Here is a 27,500-nt window from a genome sequence, read left to right as displayed (position 1 = left end):
AGTTTATAAGTGCCGTTTCCTGGCACTGACACACACACACACACACACACACAGTGCGTACACACGGCCAGTCGGTGTGTGTTTGTGTGTAAGTGTGTAACTTTCTCACCAGTCAGCCACCGTTGATAAGAGTTCTTATCAGGCTGGAGGCATGTCCAGACTTGTCTCTACTACACTGAGGCAGCAGCCTACACACACACACACACACACACACACGCCAACCGATTAGCCGCTGACTCTAGGTGCGGTCACCTGAGGACCGAAGCCAAACCACCAGCATTAAAGTTAGCATCTAAAGTGTCTCCAACTTCCCTCCATTCAGAATGCTAGTACTGTAGCAGCCTGCAGATCAGACAGCGGAGCGTCTCCCAAGGTCTAGACTCTTATCAGCTACCCTGATAAGGGCACCAGCTCAAACTTCTCTATTTTATATCAACAAACGTCAAAATGAGGAGGTCAATCCTGTCTCTAATGCGCGTGTCCTGCTATGCCTGCTCTTCTCAGGGAAAGACGAGGGGACAGGTGTCCCCCGGCCTCCCACTCCAGGACAGTCTCTGTCACCACAGACAGACAGTCAGTCAGTCAGTCCGTTTGTGTGTCTGTCTGTCTGTGTCTGTCTGTCTGTCTGTCTGTGTCTGTCTGTTTGTGTCTGTCTGTCTGTGTCTGTCTGTCTGTGTCTGTCTGTCTGTCTGTCTGTCTGTTTGTGTCTGTCTGTCTGTCTGTGTCTGTCTGTCTGTGTCTGTCTGTCTGTGTCTGTCTGTCTGTGTCTGTCTGTCTGTGTCTGTCTGTGTCTGTCTGTCTGTGTCTGTCTGTCTGTCTGTGTCTGTCTGTGTCTGTCTGACTGTGTCTGTCTGACTGTGTCTGTCTGTGTGTGTCTGTCTGTCTGTGTCTGTCTGTGTCTGTGTGTGTCTGTCTGTGTCTGTCTGACTGTGTCTGTCTGTGTGTGTCTGTCTGTCTGTCTGTGTGTGTGTGTCTGTCCCCACAGGACTGACTGAGGTCCCAAGGAGGAATTATCAGAAGCCCCCACCTCCCCCCGAGCAGGGCGATCACAGCCATAGCACACACAAGCTGCACCAGGGAAACACGGGTATGTGTGTGTGTGTGTGTGTGTGTTGAGGAGGTTGCTTGCCAAAGCTAGCCAACGGAATAGATCTCATTAATCTCTCATTCCGCAAAGGCTGCTGCTCACCCAGCCACAAGCTGCGCCAGGGAAACACAGGTATGTGTGTGTGTGTGTGTGTGTGTGTGTGTGTGTGTGTGTGTGTGTGTGTGTGTGTGTGAGAGAGAGACTACAGCTATAAAGATGAGCAGAGAATCCTCCCGGCAAGTACTTTTATTGATCTGTCTGGCCACAAAGTACACATTCACGGAGGAATGTAACAGCTGTGTCGTGCCCCTGCCCTGGTCATCCAGACAGAACCAGCTGTGTCGTGCGCCTGGTCATCCAGACAGAACCAGCCGTGTTGTGCCCTTGCCCTGGTCATCCAGACAGAACCAGCCGTGTTGTGCCCTTGCCCTGGTCATCCAGACAGAACCAGTCATGTTGTGCGCCTGGTCATCCAGACAGAACCAGTCATGTTGTGCGCCTGGTCATCCAGACAGAACCAGCTGTGTCGTGCCCTTGCCCTGGTCATCCAGACAGAACCAGCTGTGTCGTGTCCTTGCCCTGGTCATCCAGACAGAACCAGCCGTGTCATGCCCTTGCCCTGGTCATCCAGACAGAACCAGCCGTGTCGTGCCCTTGCCCTGGTCATCCAGACAGAACCAGCTGTGTCGTGCGCCTGGTCATCCAGACAGAACCAGCTGTGTCGTGCCCTTGCCCTGGTCATCCAGACAGAACCAGCTGTGTTGTGCGCTAGGTCTGGGTTTAAAAAATCGATTAATCGATTCTGAATCAAATGATTCAGAATCGATTCATGAATCCAAAATCGATCTTTTATTTAATGAATGAATGAATAAATGAAGGAATAAATAGTTCATTAATTCATTCAATGATTCATTCATTAATTTTTGGAAATCAGTATCGATACCCAGCCCTAGTATTGATGTGTTGCATAACTTGGCAGTCATGTAATTAAGGTTACAGCTAAAAAAAAAAAAAAAAGGTTTTAGTAACACTAACCGAATCGATATTGAATCGAATCGTGATAATCGATTCTGAACCTTGTGAATCGGAATCGAATCGATTCTTGAAATTCGAATCGATACCCTCAATATGCTACCACTTTTTCCTTCCCAATACCGATTCTGATCCCTGAACCTTGGATATTGACTGATACCGAGTACCGATACGACACCCGATTATATATATAATTGTTTTTAACAGCTGTATACTACTAACCCTGTGTAGATGTGACATGACTATCATTGTGGACATCAAATGACCCATTGTGGCCGTTTTACTGGTAGGATTTCCCAGTGTAAAATATTAAACTCCGCTGCCCCCCCCCCCATGGTGTATGCCAGTGTAGTGTAATGACATCACTTGGTGTCGGACCGGTCGTAGACTGCGTACTCTCCGACAACCCTCCCACATTCCAGGCAGTACCGGAGGCATTTATACTGCTACTGATGCCGCTATCGGTACAATGGGACAACTCTGAATGCAGCCTGTCAACCCTATCCCCCTGGCCTCCCCCCTGGCCTCCCCCCTGGCCTCCCCTCATTTCCAGCACATCCCTAACAGACGCGAGGGTGTGTGCTGTGCTGAGCCTTGTTTTTATACAGTGGCTATGACGCCACACTCAACAAACAGGCAGACGGGTTTATTCCTCATTCCTGCGACGACCTGCGGCTGCACCTGCTGCTGTTGGCTGGTGGTGTTTCTCGGTTGAGAGAGCAGCTCTGGCCGGCCGCCTCCTCACACAGAGAGACAGACCGGGGGAGGCCGCGTTACCGTTTCTCTAAGGGCAACATGGGGGATAAGGGCCTGGGCTCATGGACACACACAAAGACAGACAGACAGACAGGACAGGACAGACATACAGTACAAGATACCGCATGCAGTCTCACACACACACACACACACACACACACACACAGACTATACCCAAGACACTATTCAGTGTCCGTATGACTCACCCGCAATGACAACGGTAATCAATACAGTAGTGCATTTAATTCTTACAGTGAGGATGGCATGTCCAGCCATCTCACTATAACCCAGGATGTTGAGAGACAGAGAGAGAGAGAGAGAGCGAGAGAGAGAGAGAGAGAGAGAGAGCGAGAGAGACAGACAGAGAGAGAGAGAGCGAGAGAGAGAGAGAGAGAGAGAGAGAGAGACAGAGAGAGAGAGGGGCACAGACAGCATCCACAAAGAGTTATCGTATCAAAGCCAGTTACTCTGCTACCACTGAACAATAATATGGCAAGAGCCATCGACCGGACGGATAATGGCTAATTCAAATAGAGGAAAAATTAGGCTCTTCATTTTTATTGCTCTGCTCAATGCAGTCAACAGATGCAACCCCCTCTGTCTGTCTTTCTTGAGGCTGGCTGTTGGTTGTGCAACTGCATTTTGCACAAGGTTTGCACGGCTGTCTGGAGACCTGCCACCATCTCAGATCCTCTTTTCTACTTTGTCTCTCTCCCTCTTTCAATCTCCGCCTTCTTCCTTCTCTGAATCCTACCTCTCTCCACCCTCTCCTTATCCAGGATGTCTCCTCCCTCCTACCCTCTTATCCAGGATGCCTCCTCTCTCCTACCCCTCTCCTTACCGAAGATACCTCCTCACTTTGTGGCACTTGACAGTCATCATGATCCAAAAATCATATTTCTATAATGCTAAATTAAATTATTATCAAGTTAATAATGAGAAGTAATAAAGACAACAAGAATTACTGTACATGTTCAAGCAGCCACAGAGAGCGTCAGCCGACGTCTCATTGATGTGGGGCCCCTCGGGTCCAGGGTGAAGCGTGGATCTCTCACTCAGACAGAGGCCATTCATTCATTCACCCGGTCATCAGACAGAGGCCATTCATTCATTCACCCGGTCACTGTTTTCACGGTTTGTCTGCTCTTCCACAGATAATATTATGCCGGTACTCACCATGGTGAAGAAGGTTTTCGAAAGATGAAAGCCTTTTCTGCGAGGTGCCTTGACTTTCCCACCTTAAATATAAAAAGCACTTTTTTGCACTTAAAATAGCACCTCCACCGATATCCACTCATGGATATGATCTCACAAGTGCAAAAAAGTGTTTTTTATATAAAAGGTGAGGGGTCGAAAATAAAAACACCTCAGGGAAAAGGCGTTCATCTGTTTTGAATGGAGAGTGAATGAAAGGGGGCTATACCAGACCAGGACCAGAGCTAATGATGTGCTCCATCAGCTCCAGTAGGATTGCACAATCACACATGGCGCTATTGGAAGAAAAAGGCTCTCCTCTCTCCAAAGTTTCGCTTTTGATTAAGCCCAAGCCTTCTGCGCTTCTGGGGAATGACTGGACGAGCGACTAGCTAAGCTAGGCTATGCTAACAGTTAGCGTGTGAATGCGAGGAGGAGGAGCGTTAAGAGTCAGTGTTAGCCGTCCTGGTGCATCCCCGCCCGGGTTCAGACCTCCACACACACACCTCTCCATTCATCCAACCACCAGCTCACTGAGCCAGCCACCTCTGTCCCCTCCTCCTCCTCTCCTCTGTCTCAGCTAGCCTCGCTAGCCTGCTCTGCTAGCACCGCCACACTCCAGCATCGCCTTTCAGTTCAATTCGCCGGTGGACATTGAGTCTGTCACCCCGGGAGAAATGAAGGAAAGGAGGATGCTTTCTGATGCTTTTTGAATGCCGTGCTCCCTGTCAGCCTGGCCATGCCCCCCCTCTCTCTCCTCCCTCCCACCCGGCCTAGAGAGCGACCGGGGCGGCTTGATGATGGCCTTAGAGGATGAAACCACCTTGACTGGTTCATCCTCATCCACCGGACCCGGGCACGGGTTCCGCAAGCAGCCCGGAACACCGGCGTCGACCACTCACCTTGTAAGAGTCGGTAGCCAGCAGTATGTTGAAGTCGACGTCTCTGTGCTCCATCTTTCTTCCCCGTGGTCTCAGTCGGTCCTGTCTGTGTGTCAGTGCTGCTGCCGGGGACTCGATCACAACCTAGCTCCGTCGCTGGGGAAGGACGCCGGGGCGGACCAACCGGGAGGGGCGGGCCTTAGCGGGGCTCCCGTCACGCAAATCGGGGTACGTAGGGTGTATGACGTAACGTTTATGGAAATACATAAGGCAGAGATTCGTTTTGGACGTTCTGCGTGATGGCCCGCCATTTCAGGGCGGAGCAGCCCTTTCAAATGGACGAGGGATTCTGAATGGTATTCTAGGGTTGTATTGCAAGAGTAGCTTTGTTGAGAATTATTGTGCTGAGGAACATATAGGTTTCTGCTGTAAAGTTCCATTTATATACAAGTGAATTTCGCAATTTAATACGCCTTTACAGAAACCCTTTTCGGCAAGCATGCACACTGCGGGATGACTGGGGAATTAAAACGAAACACTTAAAATGAAGCAACCAACAGAGGGCGCCATAATACCAGTCCCACGCACCAGTTCTGTTCAGCATACAGTACCAGTTTTATTATTATCACAATTATATTTCATCATAATGTCCATTGTCCACGATCTCACCACAATCTTCAGTACATCTACGAGTTAATAATATAAACCTGAAGATCCAAGATTTTGTAAAAAAACAAACAAAAAAAAAACACTCAGGTTGCCAACCAGAAATATAATTTAATCATAGCCTAGACTGATCAACTACACACAGTATGAAGTTATCAGTGATTATTCAGAATAATTATGATGAATAGACTATACGAATATTATACGAATATTACTAATCCAGATATGTAGTCCAGTAGCAATATCATTTTGCCCCTAGAACTACATTAATGACGCCTCCAAACAACTCGCTGTGGCCAATAAGAGTAGAACATGTAAACTACGTAGCATACGGAGCCAGGGCTGGATGAAGTAGAGGTGTAGCCCGTCCTACAGTAGGCTACCGATATTTTGACAGTACGGGAAAAAAATCGTTTCAGCTAAAAGGAATGGTGACAGTTACCAGCATTAAATGCCGAGAAAATACAGTCCGGTTTCTGCTGCGTGTGTTGTGACTACGTTGAGCGGTGAGTTTCTACTTTCTGAGTCAGAAAAAGTACCACCTGGGGCGATCGTACCGTTACTTTGTGAACGATTTCTAGTTGTTGGTGTCCTCTCAAAAGTTTGTGCTTCTTTCACGTCGGAGGTGTGTGTATGACCATTTAATTTGACATATTGAGAGAGACACGTAGCCCAATGAATATTTATATGCTTTATGCCCCGTAGCCATGGATGTGACTCTGTCACATTTAATTTAGACCTGATGCTGCCGACAGTCTGGTTCAGCTGGCTTCCTGCTTTGCAACACTTCCTTTGCTGTGTGGATGTGAAAGAAGAAGTAGACTAGTAGCCTAGTGCGTAGGCTATAGATTTCAGCACATGATAGGATTAGAAAAACTAGAATCCTATTTTTCAAGTTAGTCCAAGAAACAACAACAGACTGGCAACAACACCAGAATAAATGCCGCCCTTATATAGTTTAAGAAAATCTGTTTACTGTCACCATCTAAAATGTCCCCTCCCATTACATTCGACATTAGATAAACCAGGTTATGGACCAGCAAATGAGCGATGACGAGCCTGTAGTCCTCAGACAAGACAGCAGCCGGAGGAGGAGACGGAAGATGAAGCCCATCACCTCCAGCTCCTCGGTAGCCATGGATCAGATCGCCATCGAGTTTGTGCTGCCCACCAACACGAAGACGTCGGGCCGCGGGCCGGACACCCTGCTCCTGGAGGTGGCCGGGAACTGGACGGTGGAGCAGGTGAAGGCCCAGGTCTGGCTGAGGGCCGTGGCCACCAAGCTATGTCCAGAGTTTTACCAGAAATACTCCCCAGACCACTGCATCCTGCTGTACCAGAAGAAGGGCAGCTGGTGTGAGATCTACGACAAGCACCAGGTGTTCCAGACACTGGACTGCATCCGTTACTGGAAAGGTAAACTGGAGTTTACTGGAGTTGAGACGGCATCTCTCAACCGTTTATTACTTAGGATTTTTGAACTTTTGAATCAAGAAAACACTGCTTGTATCTTTCCAGAATCCAAAGTTTTGATTCTGGAAAGATACAAGCAGTGTAGGGCAAGCTACTCAAAATGAGTAATTAGTTACTGTTACTAGTTACTTCTTTCAAAAGTAATTGAGTTCCTTTACAAATTACTGTATACTACTAGGGAAAGAGGTTACTAGGGAATGTAGCCTAACTTTTGTTACCTCTCCTTGTCCTTGGTCAGCGACGCTTGATGGGGTCTTTAAATTAGCGTAGTAGAAGGGCATTGTTTTACTAGGTGCTTGTAAAAATTATAATTACTGTTCTTTGATGTGGATACAGTTCTCACACCTGCACATAGCCTACACATCTGTATAGGCTAGTGATTGAGTAACTCCCAATACTACAAGCCTTTGGCATGTACCTTTTAGATTTGGTTGATTTCTGGGTTTAAAATCAAGAAACACTGAAAGCATTTCTCAATACTCATTTCTTTTCATGGTGACGGTCAGTATTGAGGTACGTTTACACTGGTCTGTGAATAAAGTTAGTTTTCTCCCGAAAGCCCTGAAAAAGGATGTGGGTAAGATTCACCTGGCCTCCAGACCCCAGCCCTCCGACGACTCGGTCCAATACCAGAGGTTCCTCAACTACCTCATCGGATACGACGTCACCGACGTCAGCAACGTGCACGACGACGAGCTGGAGTTCACCCGCCGGAAGCTGCTCACGCCCCGCAGGATCGAGCTGTTGGACCGCGACCCCAAGCTCTACTCCATGGACCCCTGGGTCACGTCCAAACCCCTCCCGGAGAAGCTCCGCGGCAAGGTCAACAACAGCCACATCCTCCTGGTGGTCCACAGCGGCTCGGCCAGCCAGACCATCAAGGTGGGCGCCGATGACACGCCCGTCCAGGTACTGCGCGCCTTCTTCGCCAAGATCGCCAACAAGCGGGCGCTGCTGGGCGTCCCAGAGGACGTGCGCGAGGACGACTTCATCCTGCGGGTGTGCGGGAGGGAGGAGTATTTCTTCGGGAACCACCCGATCAGGGAGTTCCACTGGGTCCGGCAGTGTCTGAAGAACGGGGAGGAGGTCCACCTGGTTCTGGAGACCCCCCCCAACCCGGACCTGGACCTGGTCCAGCGAGAGGACTGGGCGCAGGTGGACGACTGCACCGGAGTGGCAGGTATCATCGCTCCATTCTGGACTGGGTTGTGTCATCTGTGAATGAAATTCAAGTCTCACCACTGTGTTTTGTTTTCCTACTTGACTGTTGTTCTAACTTTGTAGTTCGTTCCTCTAGAATCAGTCTGTTAAAACTACAAATTCTTCCTGTGTGACATCACTTCCCTGTCCTCTTCATCCTGAAACTATGTCACTTCCTTTTTCACGTTATAAACTATCGATCTCATTCCCCAGTGACTCACTCAGCCCGGATTCACTTCCTGTGCTCGAGTCCGAATTTGCAAATCGTAACATAGAATAAAACTATTGTCTTTTGTTTGAAACCAGCTTGAATCGACCACTCGCGTGCTCTTATTTTTAAACCAAGTATAAAAATACTTTCATACATCACCTCCCTGTTCTGTTCAGAATCAGTTATTTCAGGGACGCACACTGAACGTGGCACTTGTTCTTTTTAACGCGACCCCTCCCGCAGGCACCCACGAGCAGCTGACCATCGACGAGAAGGACCACGAGCGCGTGTTCACCATCTCCCTGTGGGACTGCCACAGGAAGTTCCGGGTGAAGGTGCTGGGCGTCGACATCCCGTCGTTGCCGCGCAACCCCGAGCTCATCGTGTTCGTGGAGGCCAGCGTCTTCCACGGGCAGCAGCTGCTGGCCCAGGAGAGGACGTCGTCCAAGCCCTTCACCGAGGAGGTGCTGTGGAACGTGTGGCTGGAGTTCAACCTCCGCATCCTGGACCTGCCCAAGGGGGCGCGGCTCTACGTGCAGGTGGGCGGAGCTTTAGCGAAAACAAACGCACTTTGTATGCTTGAAACGACCGTGATATAAGGTGATATAAGAGGCTATAGACTCTTGCAATACACATGGACTAGTTCTTTATAAAATTTATTTTATATTTATTGACTATTTATTTTTATTTATTTGACCTTTATTTAACCAGATAAAATCAATTGAGAACCAATTCTCATTTTGAATGACTAAAGTCTGTATCCAGGTCCCAAGAGGTTTCAAACTGCGTTGCCCCACCGATGTAATATAATGAAAAGTTGGTGCTTTTCGATAGAAAATATCGCCGACAATCATTGTCACCGCAAGAAGTTGACCAGCGTATCACGGCCTCCTATCAGATCAGACTCGTTGCTAAATGATAAGAGTACCAAGCCGTCATCTGATCTTCTGAACGCAGGTGTCCTGTGGGAAGGCCCAGCTCCAGGCCTCCAAGGGAGGCGCCTACCAGGACAATGGAGGAGGAGGAGGAGGAGGAGGCGTGGGGGGGGACGGTAAGGGCGGTAAGAGCCGGCTGCTCTACTACGTCAACCTGCTGCTGGTGGACCACCGCTCCCTGCTGCGCCAGGGCGAGTTCATCCTGCACATGTGGAAGGTTCCGGAGAAGACGGAGGACAACAGCAGCATCAACGCCGACAAGCTCACCTCGGCCACCAACCCGGACAAAGCGTCGTCCATGGCCATCGCCATCCTGCTGGACAAGTACTGCTACCCGGTGGCCCTGCCCAAGAGCAGGGAGGTCCAGGGGCCGGCGGCCGGGGGAGGGGCCGGGGGAGGGGCTGGGGGAGGGGCCGGGGGCGGGGAGAGGGGCCAGAGGGAGATGCCCAACCACCTGAGGAAGCAGTTTGAGGCCATTGTGGCGACGGACCCACTCAACCCGCTGACCCCCGAGGATAAGGAGCTGCTGTGGCACTTCAGGCACGAGTGTATGAACCACCCCAGGTAGGCGCCGCCGCCGCCGACCGCCATGACGCATCACACTCACATACACATGTCTCATTACTATCTCAGTTCTCTCAAAGTAGTTACGAGGAGTTTTTGACTGGTTATAAAGCACTCTCATTTTAATACCCATGCCTCTACATTACCTACATTAGCAAACGCAGATCCCTCTCTCTCTCTCTCTCTCTCTCCTCCAGGGCCTACCCCAAGCTGCTGGGCTCGGTGCGCTGGGGGAACCAGGAGGCCGTCCTGGCCGCCCACCGCCTGCTGGAGAGCAGCTCTGTGTGGGACCGCAGCCCGCTGGATGTGGGCCTGGCCATGCAGCTGCTGGACTGCCACTTCTCCGACGCCCACGTGCGCTCCATGGCCGTGCACAAGCTGGAGAGCCTCGGGGACGACGACGTGCTGCGATACCTGCTACAGCTGGTGCAGGTGAGGCAGAGGCGTACTGGTTCTGGGCAGGTGAGATGGACGGGTTCTGGTTCTGGGCAGGTGAGATGGAAGGTTCTGGTTCTGGACAGGTGAGATGGAAGGTTCTGGTTCTAGGCAGCTGAGATGGAAGGTTCTGGTGCTGGGCAGGTGAGATGGAAGGTTCTGGTTCTGGGCAGGTGAGATGGACGGGTCTGGTTCTGGGCAGCTGAGATGGAAGGTTCTGGTGCTGGGCAGCTGAGATGGACGGGTTCTGGTTTGGTATTCAAGACGTCGACCGCCAGCACCAGAACCCAGACATCTAACACGAGGCCGTAAAGGAATTCTAGGGGTTTGAGGAGGATATTTTGGCCCCAGGAAGGGACCTCTTCCTTCCTGTTTTCCTCCCAGACCAATGGGAATGGTCTGTTTTGCATAATGACACAAGGGTGAAAACTGTAAACTGTCACCCATCCATGAATCTACAAAGGGCTCTTGGTGTGACAGGCAAATATGTGTTTCCTGCATATTTAAGATTCTGTTTGGCAGGGCTGCCACAGCCATCGAATGGTCTCCACAATGGCAAAACTAACCGCCGCTGGACAGTTATGTACCAGGCAGGTTTTGTTAGATATCAAATATGCTTATGATGACTGGAGTGAAACTGAAACTTTTATTTTGCATGGGATCTCACGCCTGTCTGTCTGTCTGTCTGTCTGTCTGTAGGCTGTGAAGTTTGAGCCATACCACGACAGTGCCTTGGCCAGGTTCCTGTTGAAGCGAGCTCTGAGGGTAGGAAGTGAACATCTCAGCTTCAGGCCTACGGCTCCACACACACCATCATGACAGCACTGAGAGAGAAGAGCTTCACTTCTGCCTTCAGTAACTGTATGAAACTCACCTTCTCATGTCTCATACTATGTCCTTAAACGAGGTGTGTATATCTCTCTCTGTGTGTGTGTGTGTGTGTGTGTGTGTGTGTGTGTGTGTGTGTACAGAGTAAGAGGATAGGCCATTTCCTGTTCTGGTTCCTGCGGAGTGAGATCGCCCAGTCGATGCACTACCAGCAGAGATACGCTGTCCTGCTGGAGGCATACCTCCGGGGCTGCGGAGACGCCATGCTGGAAGACTTCAGAAGACAGGTGTGTGTGTGTATGTGTGTGTGTGAATGTGTGTGTGTGAGTGTGTGTGTGTGACTAACTGATAGCTCATACATGCTGGATGTGAAACAGAGCTTTGTCTTGTTTAAAAGGTTGCTTGATTCTGCCTGAAGTGTCAGTGGGTGTGGTTTGAATTGTGCCAGTCAAGATCAGTCAAACACAGAAAAGATTTCAAATAGTATATCAACCCAGGTCTGTTGTGGATCTTGGGTTAGGTTTAGTTGATAGTTAATTGAATATTATTTAAGAGTTGAGCGTCTATAGACAAGTACTAGTGGCTAATCGGTAATACGTTTCACAGATACATTTAGTGTCAATCTGGCTGAAAGGACTTGTACAAACTGAAATGCAAGTGCACAATGCTCCTTCAAGCGCTACAACTGCAAATGGAATCCACCCATCGAGCTTTGATAAACATGAATAACACCTACTATTCTAATTCTATTGATCCGTCAAGGTGGAAACGACGGAAGCTCTACAGAAAGTCACCCGCGAGATCAAGGCCATGTCTGCTGACAAATACGACGTCTCTTCACAAGGTGACCAGACAAGCATTCAAAATAGCTTTCTTCCCATTCCGAGGCTTACTTTAACGACCACTTAAACGTCTTTAACGAGGCAATTCCTTGTAAATGTGGAATGAAATCCCAAGAAAAGACAGTTTGTTTCTAAATGGCTGCAGTGTTCTGAGTTGTGTTCCGGCTAAATGCCGGCTGGCGTTCTTAGTTGTGTTCCAGCTGCGTCAGAAGCTGGAGAGCCTGCAGACATCTGGTCTTCCAGAGAGCTTCAGAGTTCCCTACGACCCGGGCCTACGGGCTGGAGCTCTGGTGGTGAGCACCGCTCTCACCTCCATCTCTCTCTCCAGCCTCCTCCTTCTCTCTCAAACTCCTACTCGCTTATCCCTCCATCTCTCTACAAGCTACTCCCTCTCTCTCAAACTCCTTCATTCTTCTCCTAGATAGATAGATAGATAGATATATAGATAGATAGATACTGTAGATAGATAGATAGATAGATAGATAGATAGATAGATAGATAGATAGATAGATAGATAGATAGATAGATAGATAGATAGATAGATAGATAGTACTTGGTGCTATTTACTGTGGTATTCTGTCTCTACACACTGTCATGCTGTGTGACTTGCAGATCGAGCAGTGTAAGGTGATGGCCTCCAAGAAGAAGCCCCTGTGGCTGCAGTTCAAGAGGGCCGACCCCACCACCCGGTCCAGCGACACCATTGGGGTCATCTTCAAGGACGGGGATGACCTCAGGCAGGACATGCTCATCCTGCAGGTATGTGAGGTAGTTATTACCAGGTCATATTGCAGGTAGAGGGGTAGTTAGAACCAGGTCATACTGCAGGTAGAGGGGTAATTAGAACCAGGTCATACTGCAGGTGGAGGGGTAGTTATTACCAGGTCATACTGCAGGTAGAGGTAATTAGAACCAGGTCATACTGCAGGTAGAACAGGTGGAGGGGTAGTTAGTAACAGGTCATACTGCAGGTAGGACAGGTGGAGGGGTAGTTAGTAACAGGTCATACTGCAGGTAGGACAGGTGGAGGGGTAGTTAGTAACGGGTCATACTGCAGGTAGGACAGGTGGAGGGGTAGTTAGTAACAGGTCATACTGCAGGTAGGACAGGCGGAGGGGTAGTTAGTAACAGGTCATACTGCAGGTAGGACAGGCGGAGGGGTAGTTAGTAACAGGTCATACTGCAGGTAGGACAGGTGGAGGGGTAGTTAGTAACAGGTCATACTGCAGGTAGGACAGGCGGAGGGGTAGTTAGTAACACATCATACTGCAGGTAGAACAGGTGGAGGGGTAGTTAGTAACAGGTCATACTGCAGGTAGGACAGGTGGAGGGGTAGTTAGTAACAGGTCATACTGCAGGTAGGACAGGCGGAGGGGTAGTTAGTAACAGGTCATACTGCAGGTAGGACAGGTGGAGGGGTAGTTAGTAACAGGTCATACTGCAGGTAGGACAGGTGGAGGGGTAGTTAGTAACAGGTCATACTGCAGGTAGGACAGGCGGAGGGGTAGTTAGTAACAGGTCATACTGCAGGTAGGACAGGTGGAGGGGTAGTTAGTAACAGGTCATACTGCAGGTGGAGGGGTAGTTATTACCAGGTCATACTGCAGGTAGGATAAGTAGAGGGCTTTTTAGTACCAGCTCAATGGCCGGTTTTCCAGGCTCAGATGGAGATTAGCTATTGTGAATTGCTATTGTCAGGGATTATTAGTTCTTGATGAGGTTTAATCTGTGTCTTTATCTGGCCTTAAAAAATATAATTTCATAGTGGTTGAATGGATGTGATGTGAGGTTGTTGGTTTGAATCCCGTGTCTCCCGCGCCATTAGATTCTGCTGATCATGGAGTCTATCTGGGAGGCGGAGTCTCTGGACCTGTCTCTCCTGCCCTACGGCTGCATCTCCACAGGGAACAGGATAGGTGAGGCAGTCTGCCCATGTCTGGGTTGATAGGGGTGTCGCAACTGCCTTCTAACACACTGCTTGTGTTCTCTCTCTCTCTCTCTCTCTCTCTCTTTCTCTCTCTCTTTCTCTCTTTCTTTCTTTCTCTCTCTCTCTTTCTCTCCCTCTCTCTCTCTTTCTCTCTCTCTCTTTCTTCCTCTCTCTTTCTCTCTCTCTCTCTTTCTTTCTCTCTCATTCTCTCTTTCTTTCTCTCTTTTTTCTTTCTCTCTTTCTCTCTTTTTTCTTTCTCTCTCTCTGTTTCTCTTTCTCTCTCTCTCTCTCTCTCTCTCTCTCTCTCTCTCTCTCTCTCACTCTCTCACTCTCTCTCTCTCTCTCCTTCCCTCCAGGGATGATAGAGATAGTGAAGGACGCCACCACCATCGCCAACATCCAGCAGAGCGTGGTGGGCAGCACGGGGGCCTTCAAGGACGAGATCCTGCACCAGTGGATGCGGGACAAGTGTGTGAGCGAGGAGAAGGTACGGTAGCCCCGCCCCCCCCCGCCTCGCTGCGGAGAGGATACAGCAGCGAACAGGAAGGAAGGAAACGCCGCGTCCTGCCTCCTCTCTCTTTGTCTTCAACTCACGTCGACTCAGACATCACATAAACACCTGTGCTGTTTCGTAGTAATGTTTTTGAACTCTGTGTGTGGGGGTGTGTGGGGGTGGGGTGGGGGGAGTGTGTTCAAAATATAGCATTGTGCCAGATTCTCAGCGTGTATCTATCCTCGAAGTCAGGCAAAGTTGTGTAATCAAACAGCAAACAGTTGGCCACAGCAGACATGTCGAAATAGTAAACATGTTATTAGTCAAATGTTCACTTTCGGTTTACATCAGCGGGTTTGTTGACCGTTGTCCATGTAAATGAGTTGGGCCGAGAGAACACAAGTGTTCCCAAAAATGGAAAGTGAAATGTCATCCTGGTCTCCTCCTCCCTCCTCCTCTTCCTCCCCTCCCCCCCTTCTCTTCCTCCATCCCCCTCATTCTCTCCTCCTCCTCCTCCTCCTCTCCTCCTCCTCCGTCTCCTCTCCTCCTCCTCCTCCTCTCCTCCTCCTCCTTCTCCTCTCCTCCTCCTCCTCCTCCTCCTCCTCCTCCTCCTCCTCCTCCTCCTCCCCCTCCTCCTCTCCTCCTCCTCCTCTCCTCCTCCTCCTTCTCCTCTCCTCCTCCTCCTCTCCTCTCCTCTCCTCCTCCTCCTCCTCCTCCTTCTCCTCTCCTCCTCTTCCTCTCCTCTCCTCTCCTCTCCTCTCCTCTCCTCCTCCTCCTCCTCCTCCTCCTCTCCTCCTCCTCCTCCCAGTTCCAGCAGGCTGTGGAAAGGTTTGTTCACTCGTGTGGAGGGTACTGCGTGGCCACCTATGTCCTGGGTATAGGAGACAGACACAACGACAACATCATGATCACAGAATCTGGTAACACAGCACTTCACATCTATCATGTGTGTGTGTGTGTGTGTATACTGTATATATTACAATATGTTTAACTTAGTTCTTGTTTTATTCTGTTCTTGTTTATATGCCTGTCAGTCCTATGTGAAGCATCCACCAAGTGAAATACCTCGTAGCTGAAAAGGTACTTGGCAAATCAACCAGACTGAGATGTTGATATAGTTGCTCAATCTTTTCCTAGGGAATCTTTTTCACATCGACTTCGGACACATCCTTGGGAACTACAAGAGCTTCCTGGGCATGAGTAGGGAGCGCGTGCCCTTCGTCCTGACGCCCGACTTCCTCTACGTCATGGGGGCGTCTTCCAAGAAGAGCAGCCCGCACTTCCACAAGTTCCAGGTATGGAGTTATATTTTACAACACATAATGATACAAATTCAGTAAGGTAGCACCGTCAGGCAGGCGTTACACAAAGCAACTTTCATTATTGGTTGTTCGTGTTTGCTTCAGCAACTAATAAGCAACTCATCTGTGACTTGCATTCAGTTGCAACATTTTGAGCTTGGAACAACCAATCCAAACGCTGATATTTGTCACATGACATTTCCACCCGAAACGTAATGATCGGCTGGTTACCACGGCATCTGTCAAACTGGAGATTTGTGAGGTTGAGTTTGTGAGTTTGTTTTGGGATATCGCTGCATACTCTATCATGAGTACAGTACAGTACATCTGTGGAGTAAAATACTATTTCTTGTGATAATTAATCATGTGCAGTTTTTAACCGACATTGCAACATTGCTACTATAGCCTACTTAGAGCAGATGGCTGGACTGAAGTTGCGCAAAACGTGTTTTGTATACAGTGAGCAACCCCAGCGGAAGATTCTAGAAGTCCGCCGTTTAGGTTCCAAATGGGGCCGTAGTAGGGCTTGAATCTGCATCCCTGAAGGGCCCCTGAACGTTTATCGTCAACCACGTTTGCAGCCGGCAGGAGATACATACGCACAATATCCCAGTCCTTCAGCCGTGGTGTCTCTCTGTCTCTGTCCCACGCAGGATGTGTGTGCTCTGGCCTACCTGGCCCTCAGGCACCACACCAACCTCCTCATCATCCTCTTCTCCATGATGCTGATGACGGGCATGCCCCAGCTCACCAGCAAGGAGGACATCGAGTACATCCGCGAGGCGCTGACCGTGGGCCGGACCGAGGCCGAGGCCGAGCGCCACCTGCTGGACCAGATCGAGATCTGCAGAGACAAAGGCTGGACCGTGCAGTTCAACTGGTTCCTGCATCTGGTGCTGGGCATCAAGCAGGGGGTGGAGAAACGCTCTGCGTAGAGGGGGGGGGGGGGGGAGGTTGGATCAGCGTGCACTCACACACGCACACATTTTGTGTGCACTCACACAGACACACACAAACAGTCCATATCTTTCTTTCTCTCTCTCTCTCTCTTACACACACACACACACGCGTATACACACACACACACACACACACCCTCACATTAAGCCATATTATGCATTCATTAGATACAATTAACAAGTGGCTTCCAGGACTTGTGCAGGCCTGATGCTACCACTAGTCCCACCAGTGCTACATGACTCAGTTGATCCTGCTGGAGGTCATATTAGAAGGCTCTGCACTAAAACTATCAGCCAACTTTGACCCCTGGTGATGGAGTCAAGATGGAAGCAGCCGTCTACCACTCCAGCGCCGGGTCACAATTTCAGTCCACAGATCCTCTTCCCACGCAGATACAGACACGAGGGGAGCGTACCACACACGCTCCGGGCCAGGATGAGTGGCTGGACATCTCCGCAGTAGAACATGTCGCCGTCCTCTCCGAGTTAAAACCCCGAGCTGCACTCTGCGTAGACAGTGGAGGGCGCGCTTGGTTTCAGAATACGGGCGGTCTTTATTTCGAGCGTCATGCGCCACAGCACCTGGGAGAGCAGAACTGTGATCATCTGTACTTGTTGTGGGAAACATCATTAAACCTCCCCAGAATGACAGCGTACAGTATGGAGATGTGTGCTGAGCAGCACCATAGCAGATGAGTCACTGCACACGGTCCATATCCCAGAGGAAGTGAGCTCCAGTGTCTCACGGGGGCGGGGGGGTTATGTTTATGTTGTAGTTGTTTTTTGAACAGGATTGTTAACTGTCTTTAACAGCCTGGATCACTCTCGTGATTCTCTGGTGACTGCTCCTACCAATGTTCAGTTGTTTTTCAGTCTGATTATAATAGTTGTGCCATTTCAATCACAATTTTTTTTATCAGAAACCGTAGCTGGAAAGTGTAAATAATAATATATGTATTGTTTGTTAAACAGGGTGACTGACCTAAACATTTATTAGTTATTTATCCTGCTGACGTGAACTGAACCAGGAGAGAAAAGCAGCACTTTTATGGCTTAACCCAGTTACTGTGCTAAGGGGGTCAGTTACTGTATTTAGACATTAATTAAAATGGAATCTATTTGCTAAAATTAAAATGCACCCACCACCCTATCTGCCAGCCCATAATTTGATTTTTTAAAACAGATAGCTTACCTCCTGAAAATAATTTGGTTGTGTCTTTATAAAATAAAGTGTTGTGATGATGTTTTATGAATTGATGAATTCAATGAATTTTTATGAATCTGAAATATAAAACTATTAGTGTGACTGTATGCGGCCATACGCAGTATGCTAGAGGATTGTTGCCATAGCGACCCGGATCACATGTGCGATTTCCTGTCGCCGGCAGCGCAGCGGAGCGGGGCGGAGCTAACATCTCATCTGAACCCTGCCGTCTTCACCAGACCCGCACGGCACAACAAGGCTGGCTACATAGCTGAACAGAGGCTGAGCATGGAGATCACGCTAACCAGGGTTTTTGTAGCCACACACCGTGCCCGTGGAATACATTTTTACTCGTAGTTCCCCTTGAAGCATCCTTGAAGTGTGCTGTCAAATCTTGTTCAGCTAGCAACAAGCTAACACTAGCCGAACGCCTTAGATAACGTTAAAACAGCTGGAATATTTCTCTTTTTTGTAATTTTATTTTTCAAATTTGCGTCTTTTCGTGTGGGCTGCTGCAAAGGATCCTGTCGCCAGTGTTCAGAGATGAGTATTGAGATCCCGGCCGGGTTGACGGAGTTGTTGCAGAGCTTCACGGTGGAGGTCCTGAGGACCCAGCCGAGGCCCGGAGACCTGCTGGACTTCGCCTGCCACTACTTCACTCACCTCCACACAACCCGGACCAGAGGAGCCGCCGTGGACCATGACAGAAACCCGGCTAACGCCGCCTGTCGCCCCGGGGCCGGGAGGGCGGTCAACTTCGCCGAGGAGGCCATGCAGATTGACTCCGAAAACGGGGATGGCGATGAGGAGGAGGAGGACGAAGAGGAATTCGTGGGTATGCGAAGCAGTGCTGTCAGGCGTGATGAAACCAACAAGCTTAAGTCATTCATGGTGCCCAAAGCATAGCTAGCTAGTAAGCTGACTTAGCTACTGCATGTAGCTGGCTATGATGACCACACAGATATGGGGTCAGTATCAGATGTCATGCTTGGTCATGCGAACAGTAGTGTGTAGCTAGCTGGTAAATTAGCTAGCTGGTCAGCCAAGCTTCCGCATAAGAGGTCCCTGGCCCTGGCCCTGGCCCTGGCCCTCAAACAGGCTTGGCCCCCGACAAGCATCATTCAGGACAGGAACTGGCCAGGGTCATCATTCCAGTAGCATCATTCAGAGCTGTCTCTATTGTCTGACCTTGTTCCCTAACAGGACAGACACAGAAAGAGGCCTGCCGTCAAAGTTATCACCCCCAGCAAGCCAGTGGAGTAGAATTGACGAGATGTAGATTTCTAGCTAGTTAATAACTTGCCCTAACAACTTCATCATGTTTTATTTGCCTTATACAGCTCCTGTGATCAACAGATTCCTGAGAAGAACCTCAGGTAGGTACTTAGTTGTCTGCTGTATTAATTGGTCCCCTGTTTTGGATTCAGATTCAGAAAAAAAATGCATGTAAACTTGTCCCGGAGAGGCATTTCAGTTTGCAGCAATAGTTATACTAAATACAAAATATTGGAGGTGGCTATATACCTAAAAGTGTGTTAGCAGATGTGGGAGGAGGATGTGACATGAAGAATGATATCCGAGGCTGGGACTATTGATCCAACCAGGACTCGCTGATATTAATAGCAGGATAAAAACTGCCTGCTCCAGGATTTTCAGCGCATGGAAATATTAAAGTACCAGAAGCTGAGCTCAGACGTTGTCAGATTTTGGAGCAGATCCCTTCGGAAGAAGGCTGAAGTGTAGAGAAGGAAGGTGAAACATAAGGGAGGGGTTTTGTGTATTTTGTGTAACCCAGACCCCTTTTTTGACCTGAGAACAGAGAGCCTTGTGAGGTCAGATGACTGAATTGATGTACTTGGTATGGAGGATCTGGATGATTTCTGGTTTGTTTGTGCAGTGTGCGCCGAGGCGTTCAACCCTGATGACGAGGACGAGGACAGGGAGCCCAGGGTAAGGTCGCGACCTTGAGCCTGCCTAATGACGGAGTACAAACCCTTGAAATCCACACGCGTCTGATCACTCTCTCTCTCTCCCTCAGGTCACCTATCCTAAAACAGACGAGCAGAGACAGAGACTACAGGAGGCCTGCAGAGACATCCTCCTGTTCAAGAACCTAGACCCGGTACAGTGAGAGAGTCGAGAGAGGGACCTGAACCCACAGACCCCTCAAACGCACTGCTGTTTCACACTGTAGATAGCGTAGGCCGGGTCTACAGTGACCAGCAGTCTCCCTGGTATGGTACAGTAACTTGCTCCCGTGTGCTTGGCGTGTGCTTGGCGTGTGCGTGTACAGGAGCAGATGTCCCAGGTGCTGGACGCCATGTTCGAGAAGCCCGTGGAGGATGGGGAGCACATCATCGACCAGGACGATGACGGAGATAACTTCTACGTCATCGAGAGGTACGGCCGTTCGCCGGTCTGCCGTTTGACCTCACTCCCGTTTCACGCCGTGGGCTCGGACCGCATGCGAAGCGCCACGCTGCAACTCTGCTCCTCTGCACTTTAATCGCATGCATTCGCTCACAGAAAAAAATTGACCGCCCCTATTCTGTCCGTTGTGCGGCCGGTGTGAACAGCCGCGTTGGATAACGCGGGCGCCGATAGGAAGGGGCGTGCGCTCCGTGGCCCTTTGCAGCGCTTTCGCGTCCGGTCCAAACCCAGTGTCGCCCAGCAGTGGGGTAAAACGTCTCGGGGCAGCGGATCGGAACGGAATTGCTGTCATTGTTAACGCTCAGACATCTAGCGACTGTGTCTAATGAGAATGACCTGTTGTGATTGGTGTCGGTCCTCGTGGTGTGGTGTGGTGTCCCGCGGCTCAGGGGGACGCTGGACATCCTGGTGAACACGGACGGAACGCAGCGGACGGTGGGCTCCTACGACAACCGCGGCAGCTTCGGGGAGCTGGCTCTGATGTACAACACGCCCCGCGCCGCCACCATCATCGCTACCTCCTACGGAGCCCTCTGGTGTCTGGTTAGTTGAACCTCCTAATAGTAATAATAACAATAATAATAATAATAATCATGCATTTTATTTAATATAGCGATTTTCTCAAAGACAATAACAATACACAATGACACTTTATATTGGTCAGGAGATTGGCAACAGCAGATCAAAGGATACGGGGGGGTGGGGGGGGGGTGCTAGGTGCCAAGGTGTGGAGGTGTGCTGGTGTTGGAGGTCAGAGAGATGGGAGGGGGTCCAGGTTGTGGAGGGCTTTGAAGGTGGTGAGCAGCAGTTTAAATTGTACCCGTCGTTCGATTGGAAGCCAGTGTTCTGGAGGAGAGGGGTGATGTGATCTCTGGAGCGGGTGTGAGTGGGCAGACGGCCAGCCGTGCTCTGGAGGTAATGACGTTTGTTGGGAACTGTGGTGGGTGTGTCTATGGAGCTCTCTGGTGTGTGGCCAGTTCATGGTCATTCTCCCTTAGAGACTGACTCATGTCTGGGGCTTGACCTGTGTGCACACAGTACCATAGCCAGACCTACCTAAAATGCTATTAGACAAGACATGTTTGGCTTGAGTCCGCCCGGAGTGCCAGGTGTGTGTGGGAGGGGGCTGTATTTTTTGGTTATATTGTGCCAGACACAAACAATTGAACACAGATATGTCATTTGATGTCTAAAAGTGTTCGACCCAGGTCAATCAATCAATCAAAGCTTTATTTGTATAGCGCATTTCATACCCAGAGGCAACACAATGCGCTTTACAGAGAACAAGGGAGGTGGGCATACGACCCACCTCTACATATTCCAGAGGGAAGCAAAAAAACAGTAATCACCCGGGGGCCAGAAAAGTGAGCTGTAAAAATTCTTCCCTGACCCCTCTAACAAGGCGGTCTGATCATAGCTGTGATGGACAAGAAGATGTGTGTATTTTGTTGGTGTGACCAAACATACGTTTGAATGCAAGATTATGTTGATAGTCATTGAACACAAACTTGGTACCAGTACCGATCAGTACTCAGTACCTAGGTACCTGGTACCACTGACCACAGTTCTCAGATCTGTATATTGATAGGATAGACCAGGGGCCAATCTGTGGGTATGTTCCGACCGGTCCATGTGGCTTTAGCTCTGCTAGGCTAAAGGTCTGAGACGCTGATTCTCTGTTCCAGGAAAGACTGACATTTAGGAGGATCATCGTGAAGAACAATGCCAAGAAGAGGAAGATGTACGAGTCTTTCATCGAGTCTCTGCCCTTGCTCAAGTCCCTGGAGGTGGGTCCTACTTAAAAAGTCATTGAAAGGTTCAACTGGCAGAGACTAATGATGAATTAATGAGCTATAGTGAATGAAGGAACAATCGTGAATGAGTGAATGAAGGAACGAACATAAATGAACACAAAACATGAACCCTAACACTGATGTAAAACGTGCATATTAAGGGTGTGTGTCCACCGGCAAGCTGTGTTTTAGAGCTGGCGCTGTTTTCTCGTTGTTTACAATGGGTAATGAGCACTAGGGCGCTATAGAGACGAGGCTGTAAAAGGCTGTTCTGACAACGAGGACGGTCGGCTTTTGGCAAAACTGCAGATGGGATAAAGGTCTTGCTAGAAGGAACCGCTATAGCAATCCCTTCTGCAGTCAGTCCCTTCTGCTTATCCCTTCTGCAGTCAGACTGTTTAAAGCTCTGTAGGTGCTATCAATGGATGAATTGTTGTATTATTATTATTTATTTTTTTACGATCAAGATGATTAATGATCTTCCGAGCTCCTGATGTACAGTAGGCTACTTGTTGTTGATTGTGTACTGTGTGATGTTTTATGTTTTCTGTGCAACAAGCAGCTCTAAATCAATTACCCCTAGTGGGACTAATAAAGTTGTTTGAATTTGAATTGAATTGGAAAAAAACGCAGAGACAGCAAACGTTAACACTAGCTAACATTAGCTACAGCAGCTATCTTTAAGTTGGCTAGTTCATCTGCAGTCTGTAAAAACACAACGCTCGTTGCTAACGTAGCTGTAAAACATGGGTAGCTTAGCCAGCTCTAAACTCCAGCTGTAGTGTGCTCTACGCAGCTGTAAGCTCGGCGCTGTTCAGCTACATACACACACACATACAGGTGGACACACAGCCTGAGAGTTAGTAAGCTGAAGTTCTCTCCCACAGGCCTCAGAGAGAATGAAAGTGGTGGATGTGATCTCTACCAAAACCTACAGCGACGGAGAACGCATCATTTGCCAGGTGATTCTACCAGACGCTCTTTGCTCTGAGAAGCCTGCTTGAACAGATGTAGTGTGTGAGTGTGTGTGATCCACAGCCAGACCTAGACAGTCCTGTGGCTATACTGTGAGAGTTGATATGAATCTGGTTGAAACCGGAATGTTTCCCCGTCTGGTTTTCCCTGCAGGGGGACCTGGCTGACTGTTTCTACATCGTGGAGTCTGGTCACGTCAGAATCACCATGAGGAGGAGCAAGGTACCCTGAACATGTTATTACCTGCATACGACCTACCCTGAACATGTTATTACCTGTATACGACCTACCCTGAACATGTTATTACCTGTAGATGACCTACCCTGAACATGTTATTACCTGTAGATGACCTACCCTGAACATGTTATTACCTGCATACGACCTACCCTGAACATGTTATTACCTGTATATGACCTACCCTGACATGTTATTACCTGTAGATGACCTACCCTGAACATGTTATTACCTGTATACGACCTACCCTGAACATGTTATTACCTGCATACGACCTACCCTGAACATGTTATTTACCTGTAGACGACCTACCCTGAACATGTTATTACCTGTATATGACCTACCCTGACATGTTATTACCTGTAGATGACCTACCCTGAACATGTTATTACCTGTAGATGACCTACCCTGAACATGTTATTACCTGTAGATGACCTACCCTGAACATGTTATTACCTGTATATGACCTACCCTGAACATGTTATTACCTGTATATGACCTACCCTGACATGTTATTACCTGTAGATGACCTACCCTGAACATGTTATTACCTGTAGATGACCTACCCTGAACATGTTATTACCTGTAGATGACCTACCCTGAACATGTTATTACCTGCATACGACCTACCCTGATCATGTTATTACCTGTAGATGACCTACCCTGAACATGTTATTACCTGCATACAACCTACCCTGAACATGTTATTACCTGTAGATGACCTACCCTGAACATGTTATTACCTGTAGATGACCTACCCTGAACATGTTATTACCTGTATATGACCTACCCTGAACATGTTATTACCTGTATACGACCTACCCTGATCATGTTATTACCTGTAGATGACCTACCCTGAACATGTTATTACCTGTAGATGACCTACCCTGAACATGTTATTACCTGTAGATGACCTGCCCTGATTATGCTGTCAATCATTACCTGCGGATCCCCAAGCTTTGTTGAACATTATTTTGTTCAACAACATAACTTAACATTGTGTTTTTTTCTGGTATCATGTCAGTTAAGGGTTATGTCTCGTGTTCTCCTGTCTCCGCAGACGAAGAAGGAGGAGGTGGAGATCGCGCTGTGCTCCAGGGGACAGCATTTCGGGGAGCTGGCTCTGGTCACCAACAAGCCCCGGGCGGCCTCAGCCTACGCCGTAGGGACGGTCAAGTGTTTAGGTGGGTGGTCATGGCAACAGTCCGCTAGGCCTGTCATCCATGTCAACGTCATTGTTGTATTCCTACGGTGTACTGCATCAGGATGTCTAGCTGTAGCTCTAGTCTAGTCTTTCCTTACCATCATGGCCGTCTGTTGACTACCTACAGTACATACATGATAGTCCTTACCATCATGGCCGTCTGTTGACTACCTACAGTACATACATGATAGTCCTTACCATCATGGCCGTCTGTTGACTACCTACAGTACATACATGATAGTCCTTACCATCATGGCCGTCTGTTGACTACCTACATGTTAGTCCTTACCATCATGGCTGTCTGTTGACTACCTACATACATGATAGTCCTTACCATCATGGCCGTCTCTTAACTACCTACATGTCAGCCCTCACCATCATGGCGGTCTGTTGACTACCTACATGTCAGCCCTCACCATCATGGCCGTGCTGTGACACCCTCCTCCTCGTGTTGTGTGGTCAGGGATGGATGTGCAGGCCTTTGAGAGGCTGCTGGGTCCCTGCATGGACATCATGAAGAGGAACATCGCCAACTACGAGGAGCAGCTCTCCATCTTGTTCGGGAGCAACACCGACATCACAGACGAGACGGCCTCGTGAGAACTTCCAGCACATTCCTAACGAGAGGGGGACTCTTAGCCAACCGACTTGGCACTGGGCTCTTTATGTTAGCAGTCTGCTTTCTCGTTTACGCACATCCAACTCTCCTAAGTTAATGTTGAAACAGTCAAACTTGTAGACGCATGGCCTTCAGTTTTTTTTTGGGGGTGCAAATCTCATGGTATTATAGTTTGAGTATTTTGTATGAAACGAGAACATTTCCTTATTTGTCAGTGACCTCCAGATAAAACCCTGGCCTTATCTACGTACAGTATATCCAAAGGGTACGTGGAAAATACGCACTTTTCGGAACTTGGTCACCTACTGTAGACGACTGTACGACCTTGGTTTTCCACTATTTACAGTAACATGACCTCTAGAGGGGGGAAAGGCCAGACTATGGTTTGGGGTATCTTTGTAGCCCGTGGTTGTGTTCCAAGCTTACTGAATTATACAATATTAAATAGGAGTTCTTATTTTGTGCTTGCTACCCATCCCCTGGCCAGCATACTGAGACTCAACAGTTTGTTGAGGACCACACCCTCTCAAAAACAAAACAACATTTAACCGGAGGTGAAAGTTTTGTTGATTTCTAATATTTAAATCTGTCCCATCATTTGTGGTTGCCAGTGTACATTATTTGATGAAATTGAACAATGCATAATGTACTGAACTTGAAGTTTGTACTAGTACACCTGGGTTCGAGTTAATTTATGGTATAGTTCATAAGAACATTTAGTAACCAGTTGTTTGTTGGTGTATGGTATTATCCATTATACTCAACTACACATTCAGCGTTTCACACACCACATGGTGCTCAGTAGCAATTGTGGCATTGTGACGTTTTACAATGAAACGTCTGAGTGGCTGGACTTTAGACCACTTCATCCTTTAGTGGGACTAGGTACTGTCGGTGTTGTACTACATTACAAGTTGAGGGCCTGTCTGGGAATGGTTCTTAGTTTATTCTCTATCTTCTTGATATACAATGTTTGTTTTTTTCTTTATGCCAATATTTCTGTGTGTGTCGTTGTTGGAGGTTTGGAAGAGAGGGTATGATGGATGAGCTCCTGGATGAGCAGCCTGTCCATTCTCCATTCTGGACTTCCAAACAGGACAAACAGATAAGGGACCTTGATAGGGACTTATGAAATAGGTAAACGTTGAGTACAATGTTCGCATATTTGCTGCTAGACTTTGGTTGGTACAGTTTGTTTAGGGAAAAATAATGTCTTCTTTTGCTATTTGTAATTCAGCGCTTAGCTCGTCGTTTTTTTAAGCTTCGTACCGTATTTGCCTTTTGAACCAGATATTTCACAAGTGTCAATTTCCTGCCATAGCATAGTCAGAAATTCAACCTCAAATGCAACCTCTTTTGAACAAGTTTTGTCAGTCAACTGAATGGATTTATATAGGCTACCTCTGCACATACCTATGCCAACAGCAGGTATTTCCTCATTTAATGGTATTATTATTGTGATGTACATCTTTCCTGTTCAGTGTATTATCTGTTAATGCGTTTATTGAACCTTCTTTTAAGGGTACACCCTCTGGTACTTGCTTTTACAGTGTTGCTCCTTTTCTTGTAATGGTACAAATTCTTAATTGCCAGAGTATTTTCTGTTACTGTTATTTGAATTGCCATTGCAATAAAGTTAGTTTTTATAAATATATATGTATTATAAATTAGCTTAGCTGTGTGATGGAAACAAATGTGTGCTGTCTTGCAATAATGGTATTGTAACAAATGCTGTCTAGTAATGTTACTCTTGATCAGCCAGAATGTTGCATCTGTTGACAGATGACAGTAACATCAGGGTTGTTAGTGCCAGCCAATCAGGAAGTCAGAAGCCTTGATTGACGTTAGAGAGCACCAATCCTGGGCAGAGGGGAATTAGCGTTCACTCTCGTTCATTCTCGTTGATGGCGACTGTTTTGGTGAGTTGCAGAAGAAAGTTCATAAATGTTAAGCACCCAAGGTTCTAAATTGACTTTAAAATAGACAGGTAAGCGTTGATTTAAGCAATCTCAACACTTGGCGGGGAGGAAGGAAAGGATGACATTGCTTTATGAAGCGTAGGTAATGACATGTAGACGGCTCAGATCTGCATTGTTGACGTTTTTGTTTTGTTCTGACAGCTTTCTTGCGCAAGAGGCGAGCTTTGCTGGTTCAGTCGAGGATAGCTTCGTTTTCTGCTCTTGACATTCTTCAACTTCAGTGTGTATTTGATAGTAGAAGATCAGGGGCTTTACAGAACTTCTCGTCGACGCAGAGG

The 27,500-nt window shown here is 48.3% G+C and overlaps 4 protein-coding genes across 8 annotated transcripts in view; 3 read left to right on the top strand and 1 right to left on the bottom strand.

Moving 5' to 3' along the window:
* The window catches only part of nampt1 (nicotinamide phosphoribosyltransferase 1), a 20,533-nt gene extending 15,424 nt beyond the window's left edge, over positions 1-5,109 (bottom strand). For both annotated transcript variants that reach the window (XR_014630745.1, XM_084448136.1), the window contains exon 1: positions 4,972-5,109. Coding sequence is in view for 1 of the 2 variants with exons in the window: in XM_084448136.1 (XP_084304262.1) it covers positions 4,972-5,025 (54 nt within the window). In the remaining variant the exon portion in view is untranslated. The remainder of the gene's footprint in view (positions 1-4,971) is intronic.
* An 869-nt stretch (positions 5,110-5,978) lies between these two features.
* On the top strand, positions 5,979-17,995 carry pik3cg (phosphatidylinositol-4,5-bisphosphate 3-kinase, catalytic subunit gamma). Its single transcript, XM_084448133.1, has 16 exons — positions 5,979-6,122; positions 6,636-7,032; positions 7,649-8,269; positions 8,744-9,039; positions 9,458-9,999; positions 10,197-10,431; positions 11,134-11,199; positions 11,406-11,549; positions 12,025-12,106; positions 12,294-12,397; positions 12,717-12,863; positions 13,930-14,020; positions 14,388-14,518; positions 15,333-15,444; positions 15,662-15,819; positions 16,479-17,995. Exons 2-16 carry the CDS (start codon positions 6,648-6,650, stop codon positions 16,758-16,760), a joined length of 3,396 nt encoding a protein of 1,131 aa, XP_084304259.1. The 5' UTR covers positions 5,979-6,122; positions 6,636-6,647; the 3' UTR covers positions 16,761-17,995.
* A 297-nt stretch (positions 17,996-18,292) lies between these two features.
* On the top strand, positions 18,293-25,224 carry LOC311316934 (cAMP-dependent protein kinase type II-beta regulatory subunit-like; the record flags this gene model as incomplete). The annotated part of the gene is made up of 11 exons (XM_084447905.1): positions 18,293-18,823; positions 19,329-19,364; positions 19,886-19,938; positions 20,027-20,110; positions 20,282-20,388; positions 20,808-20,961; positions 22,104-22,205; positions 23,099-23,173; positions 23,340-23,408; positions 24,481-24,604; positions 25,088-25,224. Exons 1-11 carry the CDS (start codon positions 18,532-18,534, stop codon positions 25,222-25,224), a joined length of 1,233 nt encoding a protein of 410 aa, XP_084304031.1. The 5' UTR covers positions 18,293-18,531.
* Positions 25,225-25,235: 11 nt separating this feature from the next.
* LOC311316606 (HMG box-containing protein 1-like) overlaps positions 25,236-27,500 on the top strand; it is a 10,711-nt gene continuing 8,446 nt past the window's right edge. For 2 of the 4 annotated variants that reach the window (XM_084447494.1, XM_084447493.1), the window contains exon 1: positions 25,236-26,671. In XM_084447494.1, coding sequence (XP_084303620.1) covers positions 26,588-26,671 — 84 coding nt within the window. In that variant the 5' untranslated portion in view covers positions 25,236-26,587. The other 2 variants (XM_084447495.1, XM_084447496.1) reach the window with 2 other exon arrangements.

Source organism: Borostomias antarcticus (genome assembly GCF_949987555.1).
Source record: "Borostomias antarcticus genome assembly, chromosome: 13".
Taxonomy (NCBI): Eukaryota; Metazoa; Chordata; class Actinopteri; order Stomiiformes; family Stomiidae; genus Borostomias; species Borostomias antarcticus.
Note: the sequence above shows the minus strand (reverse complement) of the source record. Positions and strands in the feature narration are given on the sequence as shown.

What these genes read in the sequence shown, in the direction of transcription:
- pik3cg (XM_084448133.1), top strand. Translation starts at nt 6,648, where the DNA reads ATGGACCAGCAAATGAGCGATGACGAGCCTGTAGTCCTCAGACAAGAC. An exon ending in GAGTGTATGAACCACCCCAG is followed by an intron (nt 10,000 to 10,196) that starts GTAGGCGCCGCC and finishes TCTCTCCTCCAG; the next exon opens with GGCCTACCCCAAGCTGCTGG. An exon ending in TGTTGAAGCGAGCTCTGAGG is followed by an intron (nt 11,200 to 11,405) that starts GTAGGAAGTGAA and finishes GTGTGTGTACAG; the next exon opens with AGTAAGAGGATAGGCCATTT.